This window comes from Hemitrygon akajei, chromosome 7, assembly GCF_048418815.1.
Source record: "Hemitrygon akajei chromosome 7, sHemAka1.3, whole genome shotgun sequence".
NCBI lineage: Eukaryota > Metazoa > Chordata > Chondrichthyes > Myliobatiformes > Dasyatidae > Hemitrygon > Hemitrygon akajei.
The window spans coordinates 22962308-22981955 of NC_133130.1; the positions used below are offsets into that span (position 1 = coordinate 22962308).

Sequence of the window (19648 nt, forward strand, 5' to 3'; positions counted from 1 at the left end):
AGAACAAGCTAAAAAGGGATAGGTGAAGCCAGGTAGGTGGGGAAAGGGGATGAATTGAGTAGCTGAGGTGATGTGAAAAAGTTAAAGGGCTGGCGAAGAAGGAATCTGATAAGAGAGGAGAGTGGACAATGGGAAAAAGGGAAAGTTATATCTAAAATGTGGATGTTCAACCCAATTCACTTACAGCAATTTTTGGGATTATTCCAGAGGAAGCAAGCAGAGTGTCTGCTTCCGCTCAACATGTGATAGCCTTTTCAACTTTACTGGCTAGGAGAGCTATCTTGTAATACTGGAAAGACTCTAATCAGCCTACTATTTTTTATTGTCTCTCTTCCATTATGTCATGTCTGAACTTGGAGAAAATTAGAAGCCTGACATTTGATACATCTTTTAATTTTTAACAAGTCTGGCAACCCTTTATTCAATATTTTCACATGATTTCATTTATTTATTTACTTTTCTTTATTCTCTTTAGGGATAAATCCTTATCCATGAAGGTTCAGAGATGACTGGAAGGATGTTTTTTTTCCCTTCTTTCTCTTTCTTCTAATTTTGTCCTCAAATGGACTGCCCAATCTTTCTTTTCTTTTTTTTTGTTTCAGTTTAGTTAGTGGGGGGTTTTTTTCTTCCCTTTATTAAATAAAATTTCTAATCTTTACGATTGTTAAGAGGAGTTGTAGTTTTTTTGATTATATTGTATATGTAACAGCATAACATTTTACCTATCTGATTTTGACAATATATACTTTCTTTTTTACTGCTGTTTATATGTCTTTTGTATTATCTGTTTGCTAAACTTCTCCTCTGATTTGTATATTCTTTACTGGAATATCAATAAAAAGATTGAAAAATGAAATGGGAAAAGGGGGAAAAAGGAGGGACACCAATGGGAGTTGATAAGCAGGTGAGAAGAGAAGGGGTAAGAGCTAGGCAGAAAGGAAAAAGGAAGAGGATGGGAGAAAAATGACAAGAAGTTAGAGAAATCTATGTTCATGCCATCAGGCTGGAGGCTACCCAGGTGTTGCACCTCCAACCTGAGAGTGTCCTCATCATGGCAGTAGAGGAGGCCATGGACTGGCGTGTTGGAATGAGAGCGGGAATTGGAGTTAAAATTGTTGGCCATTTGGACATTTTGCTTGTGGGCGGAGCAAAGCTGCTTGTTAAAGTGGTTTCCCAATGCCTGCTCCACTTGTAGCAAATATGAACGCACATCAGCATCTCATGTACAGGCCTTGTTTAATGAGGGTCCTTGTTAGAAGCTAAGTTCAGAAGCCCCCCCCCCCCCCCACAAAACTGGATGAGGACTCTAATCCATAGTTAATTTCACCCTTTCACTCAAAGTGGTCAATGCACCAGCTTCAGTGCCTTCCTCATTGGAATGATGGCAGAGTCCGGACGTGGCTAACTGTAGATGTCTCTGGAAGGCAGCTTCGGCACTGAGCCCGTATGGTGGGTTTCCAGCATCAGAGAAAAACTACAGTATCTCTGAGAGCTTCCCTCCCAAGAGGGAGCTACATTTCCTGTAACAGAAGCTGACCTGGCAATAAAATCAGGAATGCATGTTCTAAGTTCTAAAACTCTGCATTGAATCCTTTTGGTGATGGAGGTGGTCAGGAAGTGATGCTCTGGTCCCAAGGGGAGAGCGGAGGCTAACCAAATGTGGCTGTGAAAACCTGGCCTTGGACGTGAACAGAGTGGCAAGAAGTTCAGTCACCTAGCAAAATTGTCCAGATCAATGATTGTATCTCCAAGTGTCACTTCTGATCAACTATGCAACCAGTCTCGGACTTTGCTCAATTCATCGGGAGTATTCCCTCACGCAGGGGTCTTCAGTAACATCTATATGCCGCGGTGCACCGTTGCAGTCTTACTTGCACAACACACAGCTTGGTCGTGCTGAGTGTTGTCAAGCCCTGGCACCTAGAGACATCGGGCGCTCACTGACCCACCTCCTTCAAGGTGCTGTCCAAACGGAGATGCTGAGTGCTGCCTCAAGAGGAAATGCCCATGTGCCTCAACCCCCTTGTAGTCAAGGTGATGAAATATGTTTGTGATGTGTACAGCAGGGCCAAAACCATCAGCAACCATGGTGTTCCAGCTTCACTTTATCCCCCCACCCCCCCCACTGCCTTCTGTCCTACAAACTCCTGTTGGAGCAAGCAACCATCTTCTATTATTCTCCACTCCCCATGACCTTCTTAGAGTGGGAAAATATCCTCACGAAGTTTTAACTGTGCCCCTTCCCATTTCAGGAACTTAAGAGGTACGGACTCATGAAGATAATGGCAGGAGGGGGTGTGATGATGAAGAAGTATTTGTCATGAGCCATGGAGTGATTCTATATAGAAAGGGGCCCTTTGGTCCACAGAGTCTACATTAATCATCGTGCATCCAGTCACGCTATCCAACTTTACTCTTGCCGCATTTCTAACAATTCCACCCAGATTCTACTACTCTCCTGCACACGTTAGGTTTGGACAGAAGCACAGTAGTGTATCAGTTAGCACAATCACTTTACAGCACCAGCAACCCCGTTTAATTCCTCCGCTGTCTGTAAGGAGTTTATACGTTCTCCCCGTGACTGCATGGATTTCCTCCGGGTGCTCTGGTTTCGTCCCATGTTCTAAAGATGTATAGGTTAGAGTTAGTGAGTTGTAGGCATGCAATGGTGATGCTGGAAGCGTGGCAATGCGTGCAGGCTGTCCCCTGCCCAATCCTCAGATTATATTGGTCATTGGCGCAAATGCTCACTGTATGTTTTGGTGGTTCAATGTACCTGTGACAAATAAACCTTACCAGGTTTATTTTCAAAGTTCAAAGTAAATGTTATTATCAAAGTATATATATGTCACTATATACAAACGTGTACAACCCTGAGATTCATTTTCTTGTGGGCATCCTCAATAAATCTATAGAATAATAACTATAACAGAATCAATGAAAGACCGCTCAACTAGGGTGTTTGACCAAAGTGCAGAAGACCACAATCTCTGCAAATGCAAAAAGAAGTAACAATAATAATAAATAAATATGCAATAAATGTAGAGAACATTAGATTAAGAGTTCTTGAAAGTGAGTCCATTGGTTATGGGGCAAGTGAAGTTATCCCATTTGGCTCAAGGGCCTGATCTTTGAGGGGTAGTAATCACTGATCTATGTTGTGAAAATTGTTATTTTGTGACAGCAGTCCAGTGAAATTACTACAAGTTATCATAGAAAAGAAATAAAAGATTAGAGCAAAAGTACTGTTCATGGGGTCATGGAGCGTTCAGAAATCTGTTGACGGAGGGGTAGAAGTTGTTCCTGAAATACTGAGGGTGTATCTTCAGGCTCCTCTACTAGTATTGAGAAAATAAGAAGTAGGCATGTCCCAGATAATGAGGGTCGGGTCCTTTATGAAGGGTGCTACCTTCTCGAGATAATTCCATTTGAGTATGTTCTCAGTGGTGGGGAGTGTTGTTCTTGTGACGGAGCAGACTCAGTCTATAACCCTCTGCAGCCACTTTCTATCCTGTGTAGTTAACCAACCAACGCACATGGATTTGAGATGTGAAAGGAAACTGGAGCACCCAGAGGAAACTAGCGGTGTCATTGGGAGAATATGGTTCTCCACATGGGCCTCTGGAGGTTGGGACCAACTCCAGGTGGCTGGGTGTGCAGACTGCACCACTGTGCTGTTCACCCACAGCCACCAGCTCAGATGCTGGCCCTCCATGTGTTTAAAAAGGCAGCCCTGTGCGGCACTGGCGCATGGAGCGGCTCTGGGTGTAAGTGGCTTGCGTAAACATTCATGCAGGGCTTTATCAGTATAATAGGCTTATTTCAGGAGTACCATCTGCACCTGCACTCTAACAGAAAGCTTAGACCAGGTGATGCTAGGCTGCCCAGGCACTCAGTGTTACCTGGATGACATCATTGTTACCAGCGAGGATGGCGAGGAACATCTCCAAAATCTCAAGACAGTGTTAAAAAATGATCAGAAGATTATGGACTCGGAGCATAATGCAACAAGTGTGAATTCTTTAAACCAAGCATCACTTACAGTGGTCACACCATTGACACTTAAGATGTACACACGTCTGCTGAGAAAATTCAAGCAGTGGTGGGTACACCAAAGTCAAAGGAATTATCACAGTTGTGGTCCTTGTTAGGATTTGTCTTAGGTTCCTGCCAAACCTGGCTACTGGCCTCCACCCCTTGACTACAGATCGGGAAGAAGTGACAATGGACAAAGCACTGTGAGGTGGCTTTTGAAAGTGCAAGGAAAATGGTGATGTCAGACACTGTACTCACATATTATGATCCATATCATCCATGAAAATTGCCTGTGATACCTCACCTTATGGAGTAGGTGCTGTCATATGTGTGATGGACATGAACACCCCGTAGGTTTTGCATCACATTCCCTTAATGATGCAGGGAAAAGTTATGCACGGATTGGCAGGCCTTGAGGCTGGTTTGGGGTGCAAAACGTTTCAACCAGTACTTGTATGGGAGTTTCCCCTCATTATTGATCATCAGGCTGAGAAAAAGGGTTTTTGAAGATCAAGATACGAAGACCAACACTAAGCTTCTGGTCTATAAAGCTAAAGTCCTCCCCTCCTTGCTATATGGAGTAGAGTCATGGACAACATGCAGCAGGCACATGAATTCCCTAGAAACTTACCATCAGAGATGCTTCCAGAAGATTCTGAGAGTTAGCTGGAAGAACAGGTGTACGAACTCCAGCATCCTGGAGGAAGCAAACATTAGCTACATGGCAACAATCGTGACAACACCAATTGCAATGGGTTGGCCACGTCAATCATATGACTGACTCCCGCCTCCTTGATCAACTCTTGTTTGGCCAACTCAAGGATACAAAGCGCACTCCTGGAGGACAGAAAAATAGGTTCAAGGACAATATCAAGACCCACTTGAAGTGCCACATCAACCTGAATAGAAAGAGAAATTAGCACAGGATAGGGAGAGCTGGAGAAGAACTGTCCATGAGGGGGACTGCACAGCTCGAAGAATACCTCTACCATGCCGCCAAGACTAAGGCTTCAACGTAAGGAGAGACTGGGAAGCACACCTTCGGAGTTTCAGGATTTCCTGGCTCTGGAGGCGGGCGGACACAAGGTTGGTTCCGCCGCAGGAAATCGGTGTGTTGTGGGAGATGTAAGATTGAAAGTAGAGAGCTGGCTGTGTGCCCAGAGACCCGAGAAAAAGTGGCGCAACAGACGTATAACATCGTAAATCGGCGAGTTGTTTGTTATGTCTCCCCTCTCGCTGTGAAACGGTAGCATCTCTTTTTCCCTTATTAGGGAGAGAGAATGCCTGTGGTATGTCAGATTACTGGGTGAATAGGTAGTCTTTGGGGTACTGCAAGTCTGTGTCTTTGCTGATGCTTTGCTGCACGCTGGAGTGCTTGGGGGTGCCATTGCTTTTTTTGCTGGTGGGGGTGTGAGAGATTGTCGCTTTGCTGCTGTTTACGTGCAGGAGGGGGGAGCTGGGGGAGGGTCTTTGGGGTTCTAGCATTTAAATGCCACTCATTCTTTGGGGCACTCCTCTGTTTTCGTGGATGGTTGTGAACTTCAGGATGTATATTGTATACATTTCTCTGACATTCAAAGTACCTTTGAAACCTTTGGAAGGCCCAACCTACTGCATCCGCCACCACTCCAATGCCACACCTGCCAACGCCACAATGGGACTTGTGGATCGCGGATCAGCCTTGTCAATCATCTCAGGACGCACAAGTGATCACCAGGAGGAGAATCATACTCGACTACGAGTGATCGCCGATGATGACTGATCATCAAACACTAGTGTCCATTTTCAATGCAGGGGATGGTGTTCCACTGACAGCAGCAGCACATCACAGAGATTTGCTCTATTACAGCAGAGGTGATCCAAAGGGAAACCTGAAAAGACTGTCTCAGGTCTACATGGCAGATCAAAGTGGCTGGGATGTGCAGCAGAATTTCCAGTTCCCCCATTTTTACCAGCGCCAGGATGAACCTGCCCTTGACGGAGATTGCCTAATGTGGGGATTGGTAGCTGTACCATCCAAGCTAAGTGCTAAATCATAGAAATCTACAGCACATTACAGGCCCTTTGGCCCACAATATTGTGCTGACCATGTAACCTACTCTCGAAACTGCCGAGAATTACCCTACTCAAGCAGGGGTGTCAAACTCATTTTAGGTCACGGGCCGGATTGAGCAAAATGCAGCTTCATGCGGGCCGGATCAGTCGGACGTGTGCGAACGCAGCTTTCGTTGCCTCCATTTTTTCAGCCTGCTCTCATGTGTCTCAGTCTCTGCTATAACTACAAAGTGTTTCACTTTACAAATTCCATTTCTTATGAAGAAGATTGCCGAATAAACACTAAAAACCCTGAAAACCTGGTACCTGAATAAACTCAGCATTAGCCATATCATACGCCATAGGCGCTTCGATTACTGGGGCCAGCTTTAATAGTAATTAGATATTATCTCGCGGGCCAAAGATAATTCCACCGCGGGCTGGATTTGGCCCGCGGGCCTTGAGTTTGACATATATGCCCTACTGCATAGCCCTCTATTTTTCTAAGCTTCAGGTACCTATCTAAGAGTCTCTTAAAAAACCCTATTGTATCCATCTCCACCACTGTCGCTGGCAGTCCATTCCACACACCCACCACTGTGTAAAAATACTTGCCTCTGACATCCCACTTGTACCTAATTCCAAGCACCTTAAAACTATGCCCCCTTGTGTTAGCCATTTCAGTCCTGTGAAAAAGCCTCTGGCTATCCACACAGTGTGTTGGAGGAGCTACATGCATGGTCTAGGCGTGTTCAGAATGAAAGTGCTGGCTTGAAGCTTTCTCTGGTGGCCTGGAGAGATCAGCAAATTGAGCAGTTTGCTGTGCACTGTTCAGGATGCCAACATGTCCAGAAGATGCCATGAACAGTTCCTCTCAGTCCCTGGGAATGCCCTGTATTCATGGGCACACATTTCTTGATAGTAGTGGATTCAGCTACAAGGTGGCCAGAAGTTTCAAGGTAATTATGGAAAAGGATGGGTCTGGTCTTTGGGTTGAGATTCTAAATTGGAGAAATTTTGATGGTATCAGAAAAGATCTGGCAAGTGTTGGCTGGGACAGGCTGCTTTCTGGCAAAGGTGTACTTGGTAAGTGGGAGGTTTACAAAAATGAAATTTTGAGAGCGTAAAGCCAGTATGTGCCTGTCAGAATAACATGAGGGGGCATAGTTTTAAGGTGCTTGGAAGTAGGTAGAAAGCAGGATGTCAGAGGTAAGTTTTTTACTCAGAGAGTGGTGGGTGTATGGAATGCACTGCCAGCGAGAGTGGTAGAGGTGGATACAATGGGGTCTTTTAAGAGACTTATCGATAGGTACATGGAGCTTAAAAGAATGAGGGCTATGCAATAAGGAAATTGTAGGCAGGTTTTAGAGTGGGATACATAGTCAGCACAAGATTGTGGGCCGAAGGGCCTGTAATATACTGTAGATTTTTATGCTTCTATAGTTTATAACAGAGGCATTGAGTATAAGAGTTTCAAATTTGCATTATAGCTGTACGAGACATTGATCAGACGGAACTTGGGGATTTATATGCAGTTTTGGCCATAATATTGGAGGAAGAATGTGACTGAGTAAGAAATAATGCAGAGAATATTTACTGGAAGGTCACATGAGGATCCCAAAAGTTTCTTCAGCTAGATAAAGTGTAAAAGAGCAGAAAGAGTGGATACTAGACAGCCGCAAAACAATGCTGGAGAGGTAATAATGGGGGACAAGGAAATGGTGGATGAACTGAATAAGTACTTTGCATCAGCCTTCACTGTGGAAACTCGAGTAGTAGGGTGGAAGTTCCAGGTGTCGGGGGCATGAAGTGTGCGAAGTTACCATGACTAGAGAAAAGGTTCTGAAGGTAGTAAGTCTCCTGGATCAGATGGTGTACATGCCAGAGTTCTGAAAGAGGTGGCTGAAGAGATTGTAGAGGCATAAGTAATAATCTTTCAAAAATCACTTGATTCTAGAATGGTTCCAGAAGACTGGACATTGCAAATGTCACTCCACTCTTCAAGAAATGAGAGAGGCTGGAGAAAGGAAACTATAGGCCAGTTAGTCTGACCCCAGTGATTGTGAAGATGTTGGAGTCAATTATTGAGGATGAGGTCTCAGGGTACTTAGAAGCACATGATAAAATAGCCCATAGTCAGCATGGTTTCCTTGAGGGAAAACTTGTCCGACAAATTTGTTAGAATTCTTTGAAGAAATAACAAGTAGGATAGACAAAGCAGAATGGTTGATGTTGTGTACTTGGATTTTCAGAAGGCCTTTGACAGGTGCTGCACATGAGGCTGCATAACAAGCTATGAGCCCATGGTATTACAGGACTGGGGAGGCCTCACTTGCAGTATTGAGAGCAGGTTTGGGCCCCTTATCTTAGAAAAGATGTGCTGAAACTGGAGATGGTTCAAAGGAGGTTCACAAAAATTATTCCAGGATTGAATGGCTTGTCATATGAAGAGCGTTTGATGGGTCTGGGCCTGTATTCACTGGAATTCAGAAAAATGAGAGGTAACTGTATTGAAACCTATCGACTCATGGAGAGAGTAGATGTGGAGAGGATATTTCATATGGTGGGAGAATTTTAAAAAATTCATTTATGGGATGTGGGCATTGCCAGCTAAGCCAACATTATTGTCCATCCCTAGTTGTCCTTGAGAAGGTGATGATGAGCTGCCTTCTTGAACCGCTGCAGTCCCTGAGGTGTAGGTGCTGTTAGGGAGGGAATTCCATGATTTTGACCCAGCAACAATGAAGGAACAGCGATATGTTTCCAAGTCCGGATGGTGAGTGACTTGGAGGAGGATTTTCAAGTGGAGGTGTTCCCAGGAATCTGCTGTTTTCATCCTTCTAGAAGGCAGTGCTCATGGGTCTTTAAGGTGCTTCCTTAGGAACCTAGAATCTAAGACCAGAGGACATGGCCTCTGAGTGGAGGGGCATCCTTTTAGAATGGAGATGAGGAGGAATTTCTTTAGCCAGAGAATGGTGAATCTGTGGAATTCTTTGCCGCAGGCAGCTGGTGCAGGCCAAGTCTTTATGTATATTTAAGGCAGAGGATGATAGATTCTGAATTGGTCAGGGCATGAAGGGATACAGGGTGAATGCAGGAGATTTGGGCTGAGAGGAAAATTGGATCAGCCATGATGAAATGGCAGAGCAGACTCAATGGGCCAAATGGCCTAATTCTGCTCCTGTATCTTATGGTCTTACGAATTGGAGAGCGTCCCTTATAAAACTGGATATGCTGAGATTATTTCTCCTGGAGCAAAGAAGGCTGAGAGGTGACCATATGGGAATTTATAAAATTACATGGGATATAGATAAGGTGGATGAACATTAGCTTTTCCCCCAGGATTGGGGAATCTAAAGCTAGAGGACCTTGGTTTAATGTGAGATGGAAAGATTTAAAGCAGGGGTTCCTAACCTCTTTTATGCCATGGGACCTTACCATTTACGGAGGGGTGCATGAACCCCAGGTTGGGAATCTCTGATTTAAAGGGAATGTGAGGAGCAATTTATTTCCCACAGAGACTGGTGCCTATATGCTGCCAGAGGAATTGGTGGTAGAATTACAATGTTTGAAAGACTTTTAAATAGGTTTCTGAATAGTGAGAGTTTGGAGGGATGTGGGTCAGACACAAGCACTGGTTGGCATGGACAAGTTGGATAAAAGAACCTGTTTCCAAGCTGCATGACTCTTTTAAGGGAAAAAAAATCCGTTGTGATTGGATGGATGAAATGTTGCTACTGGGTGCAGCTCATAGTTCCATTAAATCCATTGGTTAACCTGTTGAAATCACCAGTCCCGGGGTGCAGCAGGTGAGACATTGACTAAAGCTGGGAGCCAAGCTCACCAGAGACAGGATGCATTTGTTCCACTGGGGAAAGCAATAACTGTATTTGTTTCAGGTACTGGCCCACGATAGAGAAAGAGCTGCGAGAAGCTCTCTTCCTGCGTAATGTGAAGGTCCGACTGTTGGTCAGCTGCTGGAAGGAAACGTATGCGCCAATGCTCAACTTTCTGTGGTCCCTCAAAATGTTCTGCATTGAGCCCATCAACTGCAGCTTTGATGTGGTGAGTACAGCTGTCAGCAGTAGTTCCTGTTCCCTTGGACACGCCTCACATTTAGTGCCAAGTGGCTGACAACCATTCCTGCAGCTCTTTCAGCCCCAGGCAAGTTGTTACAAGTCCTAAAACTGTTTGTTAGTTTACTGCCAAATAATTACTCAGTTAAAGATGCTAAATCATGTTTCTCATGACAAAGAAAGGGGCCAAACAGCCTACAGAGTCTATGCAGGTACTCTGAGTAAACCGATAAATCCCTTTCCCCTCTGTAACCTTTTGTGTTTTTATGTTGATGTTAGAGATTGCAGATGCTGGAATACAGAGCAACAAACAAATTGCTGGAGGACCTTTCATGAAGGATTTTGACCCAAACACCCAAACAAACAGACAGACACACGCAAACACCCAGACAGACGCAGAAACAAACACCCAGACAGACATAGACAGACACACACAAACACCCAGACAGACACACACATGCACCCAGACACAGACAGACACACCCACACACAGACACACAGACACACATACACACATACACTCTCTCTCTCTCTCCCTCCCTCTCTCCCTCTCTCTCCTCTCTCTCCTCTCTCTCTCTCTCTCTCTCTCTCTCTCTCTCTCTCTCTCTCTGTGAACCGGATTATTTTAAACAGCAATACAGTAGTTTCGTTATTTTATTTTGAGACTATTGAATTCGCTAATAAATTCAATTGTGCTCAGAATTGATGGCAATTGAACTTTTTGTCTCCTTCATTTCTCCAAGCCTTGGGATTAATAATCTAATTATAGAACTACAATGTCGACAGTAATAGTTTTCAGCCAACATTTATGATGTGAATGGAATCCAGTTATCTTGGTTTTTCATCACCCAAGCAAGGTTTGATAGCTCAGGTGGAAATCTATTCTGATATGATGAGGATGGGAACTGGTAGTTTTAAAATGTCATGTCTAGTGTTAACTAGATGCTGGTGAATATGATGAAGACACAGGAGACAGATGCTGGAATCTGGAGCAACACTCCAGTTACTGGAAGAACTCACTGAGTTGGGTATCATTTTATGTAGCGAAATGGACAGTCATTGTTTCGGGGTGAAATCCATCATCTGTCCATTTTCCACCATGGATGTTGCTGATCTGCTGAGTTCATCCAACACTTTCTGTATGGCTAGTAAAGCAGATACCTGTTTTGCATCTCTGCCAAATATAGTTAGAGTGATGGAGGAGTAATGTGGTGTCAACCAAGTGGAGCTGATCTTTCAATGGGGACTAAATAAAGGTTAAGAGACCCTTACATCACAGCAGGATGGTGGGTGGAGATGTGATATCTGGACTGCAAGACCAAATGCACTGAATGGATCTAGTTAATGGAGTCTTTATGGTCCATGAGTCAGCAAAAAAGTGGTATGGACTCATCTGACCACAAAGGGATCACATACAATGACAAACCTCTTCTAAAGGAGTGGAGATAAGATTAAGAGCATGTGACAGAGTTAATACAAGGTAAACATGATACAGGCGTTCTACTCTTCAATGGGTTCCTTGAGGTTGCCATACCTGTGGGAGGTAGTAGGGACAAGCTCTCACTACCTATTCAGTGTTCCCAAAGGCGTATATCTCTAATAGCCTCTGACAAGCAAGTCCAGCTCCTGGCCTTCACATGTGGCTAAGCTTGGTGGAACCATTTCTACTGACAGGAGAAGGGGCAAAGGTGGGTTACTGGTGCCTTAAAATCAGTCACTTCGGGCAGATGGGACTCATCATCCACATTTGGCAGCTCATCTAGGAGAAGGAAAACTGATCTCAAACCATCACTGCCTTGTCGTTACCATGTGGGAAAGGGTTTGGGAGTAAACCACAAAGGGAAAATCTGGAGTTAGAGTCCCTAAAGTAGTCCGGTGTTGAGTTCAATGCTGACTGGCAACTCCTGTGACGCTGCTAGTACCAAACTGTGTCGGTCTCTGCCGTTCCTTTGGGTTCATCAGCTATGTAGGGAGGGGGAGCAGCCTGCCACATGGGCAACAGCTTGTTCCCCTTATTGTACTGCCCCATCTTGTGTACTGGCTTGCATATCGCATAGAAAACAAGGACGCGATAACCATGGAGGGCCTAAACTCTTCAATGGATTATGGATGGTCTGTTTTCAGTAATGGAGAGTCATAAAAGATGTACAATTAAATTCTATAGGGCATGGCATTAAGGTAAGAGGGGTGGTTGGGGGTGTGGAAGGGTGAGTTAGTGGGTGTCGATCAGCCTTACTGCTTGGGGAAAGTAACGGCTTTTGAGTCTGGTGGTTCTGGCGTAGATGCTACGTAGCCTCCTCCTTGATGGGAGTGCGACAAGCAGGCCATGAGCAGGGTGGGTGGGATCCTTTATGATGTTACTGGCCCTTTCCCGGCACCTTTCTGCATTATGTTCTTGATATGCATGAAATGGAGGGATATGAATCACATGCAGAAGGGATTAGTTTAATTTGGCATTGTGGGCCGAATGGCCTTTTCCTGTGTGGTACAGTTATATGTTCTAAGTATCCAGAAATGTACCAAATCAACAGATAAATTCTGCATAGAAAAATACCAAAGTCACTCATGGACTTTGCATAATGTCACAATGGCGTACTAACTAGCTACGGCAATTGACTTCATATGGTAACTTGGATTTCCTCTCCTGGACAAATATCCAGCTGCCTGAAGATTTCAGCCGGCAGCCAGAGATTTTCCGCTTGGGTCATCAGAACCATTAGGTTCACAAAGTGTGAAGAAGGAAATCTGCTATCGGTCTCTAGTGTGGCTTCCAGTGGATTTCAGGCCCATCAGTGTGATTCATTGACAATGGGCTAACAAGATGCTCATTTCAGGGGCAATTGAGGAGTAAGCTTACTTGGAAAGCACAGTGACTCCAAGTCATCTGTCTCCCCCACCTCTCCGCAGGCATGCTTCACTTGCAATATGCCATGCTTCAAACGACTCGTGCTGATTCTAGTTCCAGAGAAATATACGTAATCTGCAGTTGGACAAGTCAACACTATCTCTGTCCAATACTCCCATATTGTTGTCCCTAGGCAGAAGAAATGTGCACACACCCTCCCCCACAACCAAGCCACCCCCAGGTGACTGCATAAAACTGCCACAGCTAACTTAATTTAGAAAGGGAATTATTTCTATCTTAAAAGCTTCCTAATGTGTTACTGTCATGATACCACTGGTTATTAATTGATTACCTCAATAAAGTTCTAAACATAGGCCTCATAAAACTGCATTAAATTATATTGCAAATAGGAGTTTAAAAAATGGTTATTTGCCAGGGCAGCAAACCTGAGAACTCTCTACTGTAAATCTGCTGGTGTATTCAAGAGTTTAATTGAGGAGCAATTGATGTCTTTAACTCACTCTGATCATTAATGGTGTCATGTTCTCCTTGTCTAAAACCTTTCCAAAAAAATTATTACAAGAGGAAAATGTAATATTTTCTTTTGATCATAATTCTGAAATGGGAAGATTTGGATGATCTCATTAAAACTGCATAAAAAATAACTCAAAATCTCACCCTTTGATCGTTACTTTGAGACAGGAGACTGCAAGATAAAGGTTGAGTCTGAAGTCTTGAGCTCATAATCCTGCCTATGCACTGTGTTACTGAGTGCTACACAGTTGGAGGTGCCATTTTTATGAGGCTTTAAGCCAAAGTCTGCTCTGTCCTCTCAAATGCATATAAAGGATACCTGTGGTGTTATTTAAAAACTGTAAAAGAGTGCTGACCTAAAGATGACATTGAACGGAAAGTAAATTAACCGATCATGATTTCATTGCGTGTAAAAAAATTGTAGGGTACAACTCGTCCATTGTCTTTCCCGACTTTACCAGCCATGACTACACTCCGAAATTACAGCACTGGCCTTAAAGCCTAAGTTCAGAAGCTCCCTTGCTAAAATATTATGAAATCGTGTTACTTAAGACTGCTTCAAATTATCCCCTTTATCAATTGAACAATTTGTCTGTTCTAAATGTAGAAAATGCATTCATTCTATTTCACCCTCTGTGGCCCTTAATTAAGCTACACAGCACAGAATGAGTATTAAGTCTGCTACTATGCCAAGTATGCAGATTTACTGATTAACTTTTATTTCTTGACATTCAGGTTTTGATGGTGGCTAATTAGACTTTGAAACAGCTTTAGACCTGCCGCTATCCAATTTTTTAAAATTTCCATCTGAAAGAGATTTTTGAGGTGAAATTCATCCCTGGTCAGGATGCTAAATGAACCTAATAGTCATGTAGAGTTCTGTCTACACCCCGCCACCCAAGCTGTGGCAGAGATGCATCTCTACCCAAGGAGGTGTAAGGCATTCCTTCCCTCTGCTAGCCTGCAAGTCACCCTAGCGCAAGGTATAGCACTTGCTTAGTCCCCTATTAGGGTCACATGAAGCCATGGGAGAAGGCGGTGTATGATTGTGTGACCAGCTGGTGCATATCACAAGTCCGGGTTATGTGATCACAGATGCCAGGCAGGCAATCTCTGCTGAGTATTGATAATGGCTGGGGTCACCCATCTTGTAAAGACACTGCCCAGAAGAAGGCAATGTCAAACCACTTCTGTAGAAAAATTTGCCAAGAACAATTGTGGTCATGACAAGACCATGATCACTTGTGTATTATGACATGGCACATAATGAACAAACACGTCATGTACGCTTAGTGTACTAAACTTACAAAATTCCATGATTTCAGCAGGATGCCAACTTGGAGGACTCATCCAGCGAGGTCATGTGAGTTGAACTCAGGAATAGGAGAACTGCAGTCATAGTGGTTGGGATCATACAACAGGCCTCTCAATAGCCAGCTGGAGCTAAAGGAGCAGAGATCATGGAAAGTTGTGAAAACAGCAGAACTGTTGTGTTGATGTTCACATCTGTTATATTGACTAACTTAGTTCTAGAGGCTGAGGCTGTTTTCTCTGGAGCAAAGCAAGCTGAAGGTTGACCATAGACATAAGAGATTCTGAAGATGATGGAAATCTGGAGCAACACACACAAAATGCTGGAGGAACTCAGCAAGTCAGGCAGCATCTATAGAGGGAAATAAACAGTCGATGGTTCAGACTGAGACCCTTCATCAGGACTATATAGAGGTGGGGCGACACAATTACGTAATGGTTAGTACAACACTTTACAGTACCAGCAGCTCGGTTTCAATTCCTGCCGCTGCCTGTAAGGAGGTTGTACCTTCTCCCCATGGCCACGTGGGTTTCCTCCAGATTCTCCTGTTTCCTCCCACTGTTCAAAGATGTACCCGTTGGTAGGTTAATCGGTCATTGTAAATTGTCCCATGATTAGGCTTGGATTAAAATCAGTGAATTGCTGGGCGGCCTGGCTCTAAGAGCTAGAAGGGCCTATTTCCTGCTGTATCTGAATAAATAGATAGATAAATAGGATAGAAAATTTAAAAAAAAACATGATGCACTAGATAATGTAAATGGTCACATTCTTTTCCCAAGGGTCAGGGAAGGTGAGAGGAGAAAGGTTTAAAGGGGACCTGAGGGTGGTGGATATTTGAAAAGTGGTAGAGGCAGGTACAGGCTCAACACTTAAAGGCCATTGGACAGGAAAGGTGGAGAGGAATGTGGGCCAAATACCGGTAAATTGGACTAGTACATGGACAGGAAAGGTGGAGAGGAATGTGGGCCAGATACCGGCAAATTGGACTAGCTCTGGAAGGGCCTTCTAGGTTACAGACAAGTTAGGCCTTGGACCTTTTCCAGTGCTGTAAACATTAATGAATCATTGCAGAAGTCTTTTAGAGGCTGACTGGCTAGAGTTCAGAACCAGCATGTCCCTGCAAAATAAGATGGCAAAGTTCAGAAACCTTGGATGACAAAAGATATTCTAAGTTCAGTCAAAAATACAAAAAAAAACACATATATGGTTTAGGAGGCTGAAATCAGACATGGACCTGGAGTAATGAAAAGGAAGCTGGAAAGGATTTAAACAAGGAATTAGGTAGACTGAAAGGGACCATGAAATGTTTTTTTCAAAGAGAGTCCTAAGGAAATTTTTTAATGGATGTAGGTGCAAGAATGTTGCTGGGTTCACTCAAGAATAAGGGAGGGCATTTATGTGTTGAGCCAGAGTAAGTGGGTGAGGTCCCTAATGAGTATTTTACATCAGTATTCACCAAGGAAAAATGCATGGATGATAGTGAGATTGGGGAGTGGTGGGAATAAAGCAAGCCTTTGGTTGGCTGCTAATGATTAGTAATGTTCCACAGAGGTCTGTGTTGGGACCAATTCTTTTTACGTTATATGTCGATGATTTGATAATGAAATGGGCTGGCTTTACTGCAGATGATATGAAGATAGGTGGAGGGGCAAATAGTTTTGAGGAAGTACAGAGGCTACAGAAGGACTTAGAGAATGGACAAAGAAATGGCAGATGGAACATAGTGTTGGGGAGTGTAAGGTCATGCACTTTGGTAGAAGAAATGAAAGGGTTTTCTAAATGGAAAGAAAATACAAAAAGCTGAGGTGCAACGGAACTTGGGAGTCCTTGTGCAGAATTACCTAAAGAATAATTTTCAGGTTGAGTCAGTGGTGAGAAAGGCAAATGCAATCTTAGCATTCATTTCGAGAGGATGAGAATATAAAAGCAAGGATGTAATGTTGAAACTTTATAAAGCACTGGTAAGGCCTCACTTGGAGTAGTTTGAGCTGTGTTGGTCCCATTAGAAAGGATGTGCTGAAACTGGAGAGGGTTCAAAGAAGGTTCATTAAAATGATTCCAGGATTGAATGTCTTGTCATTTGAAGAGCACTTGATGGTTCTGGGCCTGTATTCACTTGAGTTCAGAAGAATGAGGAGTTATCTCATTGAAACCTATCAAATGGCAAAAGGCCTTGATAGAGTGGATATGGAGAGGATGTTTCCTGTGGTAGGAGAGTCCAAGACCAGAGGACAGAGCCTCAGAATAGAGGGGCGTCCTTTTAGAATAAAGATGAGGAATCTTTGACCCAGACAGCTGTGGAGGCCAGATCTTTATGTATATTTAAGTCAGAGATTGATAGATTCTTGATTGGTCAGGGCACAAACGGATACAGAGAGAAGGCAGGAGATTGGGGCTGAGAGGAAAATTAGATGAGCCATGATGAAATGGTAGAGGAGACTTGATGGGCCAAATAGCCTAATTTTGCTCCTATACCTTATAGTCTTATGGTCTAATAGCCCATGGATGTACTGGCACAGCCCACAAGTGGTGCCAGGCTTCTGGCACCCACATAACAGGCCCATAACTTAGTAGCCATAACCTGTACATCTTTGGAACGTGGGAGGAAACCAGAGCACATGGAGGAAACCCACATTGTCACAGAGGGAGCATACAAACTCCTTACAGACATCCGCAGGAGTTGAACTCTGATCTTCCCATCACTGGTGCTGTAATATGTTATAGTTGACTTGGCTATAGAAGAATAATGGATAGTTGGAAGAAAATTTCTCTGAGGACTGTGATGGTCCACAAATAAAAGTGCTCTGTTGTTTGTGAAATATATATAATTATATACAACTTAGGCTACCTACATTTTTATTTGTATTGTTTGTTTTATATACAGTGGTTATTAGGGTTCCGTACATTTTGTCCCATTTAGCTGAAGTTTCACGGAAGCCATTTAAAAGGTATGAAAGAGACAACGAGTAAAAAATTATGTATTTAAATGAAATATGGGACTAATTAGACCACTACCAATACAATTGCAGTACTATAAAACTGTGTATTGGTTCCTAATAGTTATCGATGGAAAAATTCATCCACATCATATTCTTTTGATTGTAAATGGAAAAGAAAATCAGTGTGGAAGCCTAGTGCAGATAATGGACTGCCTTCATACAATACTGTTGATGATTGCATCCTCTAAATTTTCGTTTTCATTGTAACGTTCTAGGCGATTGCAGATACAAATCACTCGCATTTGATTCTGGCATGCACCCTGGATGCCCTTCTGTCTCTATTCAACAAAAGGCTGAAAGATAATTTTAAACAAAAGTGCACCTCCCACCTTCACTGAAAAGTTGAAATAAATTCAAAATAAGTTCAGAATAAAATACAGGTGCAATGTGACTCATGGCAACAAGAGAATTTACAGGGAGGTGTAAATTTAGCAGGAGCATGGGATCCAAAGAGACATTGCTTTGTGGATCCAGAACTGGCTTGCCCACAGAAGGCAAAGAGTGGTTGTAGACGAGTCATATTCTGCGCGGAGTTCGGTCACCAGTGGAGTGCCTCAGGGATCTGTTCTGGGACCCTTACTCTTCGTGATTTTTATAAATGACCTGGATGAGGAAGTGGAGGGATGGGTTTGTAAGTTTGCTGATGACACAAAGGTTGGGTGTGTTGTGGATAGTGTGGAGGATGTCAGAGGTTACAGCAGGACAATGATAGGATGCAAAATTGGGCTGAAAAGTGGCAGGTGGAGTTCAACCTGGATAAGTGTGAAGTGGTTCATTTTGGGAAGTCAAATATGATGGCAGAAAATAGTATTAATGGTAAGACTCTTGGCAGTGTGGAGGATCAGAGGGATCTTGGGGTCTGAGTCCATAGAACACTCAAAGCAGCTGCACAGGTTGACTCTGTGGTTAAGAAGGCATATGGTATATTGGCCTTCATCAATCGTGGAATTGGCCTGTATTCATTTGGCTCCTAGTCCTATATGTCGCAGCTATATAGGACCCTGGTCAGACCCCACTTGGAGTACTGTGCTCAGTTCTGGTCACCTCACCACAGGAAGGATGTGGAAGCCATAGAAAGGGTGCAGAGGAGACTAACAAAGACATTGCCTGGATTGGGGAGCATGCCTTATGGGTATAGGTTGAGTGAGCTCGGCCTTTTCTCCTTGGAGTGACGGAGGATGAGAGGTGACCTGAGAGAGGTGTATACGATGATGAGAGGCATTGATCGTGTGGATAGTCAGAGGCTTTTTCCCAGGGCTAAAATGGTTGCCACAAGAGGACAGTTTCAATGTGCTGGGGAGTGGGTACAGAGGAGATGTCAGGGGTAAGTTTTTTACTCAGAGAGTGGTGAGTGCGTGGAATGGGCTGCCGGCAACGGTGGTGAAGACGGATACAATAGGGTCTTTTAAGAGGCTTTTAGATAGGTACATAGAGCTTAGTAAAATAGAGGGCTATAGGTAAGCCTAGTAATTTCTGAGGTAGGGACATGTTCAGCACAACTTTGTGGGCCGAAGGGCCTGTATTGTGCTGTAGGTTTTCTATGTTTCTATGTTTCTAAGTAAGATTCTTCTCTATGAGTCAATCTCTCCCAAATTTTGCTTATTGGCGATATGGTGGAAGAACAGCAGAATCTCTGTGGAAGATCCAGTTATTGGCATGGTTGTCGTGCAGTTCGTAGAAGATAATAGTATTAAAGCTTTAGGGAGTTTGACTGCACTCAATCAGTGAGCAGAAGCTTGTGTTGCAACGAATGAGGCGAACCCAAGTGCAGAACACCGGCATGGAGATGTAGTTAGGATGCAGATGCGGGCGT

The 19648-nt window shown here is 43.7% G+C and overlaps 1 protein-coding gene across 1 annotated transcript in view; it reads left to right on the forward strand.

Moving 5' to 3' along the window:
• LOC140730289 (inactive phospholipase D5-like) overlaps window positions 1-19648 on the forward strand; it is a 168183-nt gene that overhangs the window by 97876 nt on the left and 50659 nt on the right. Inside the window, exon 8 of the mRNA XM_073050499.1 lies at window positions 9969-10134. Within this exon, the coding sequence (XP_072906600.1) occupies window positions 9969-10134 (166 nt within the window). The remainder of the gene's footprint in view (window positions 1-9968; window positions 10135-19648) is intronic.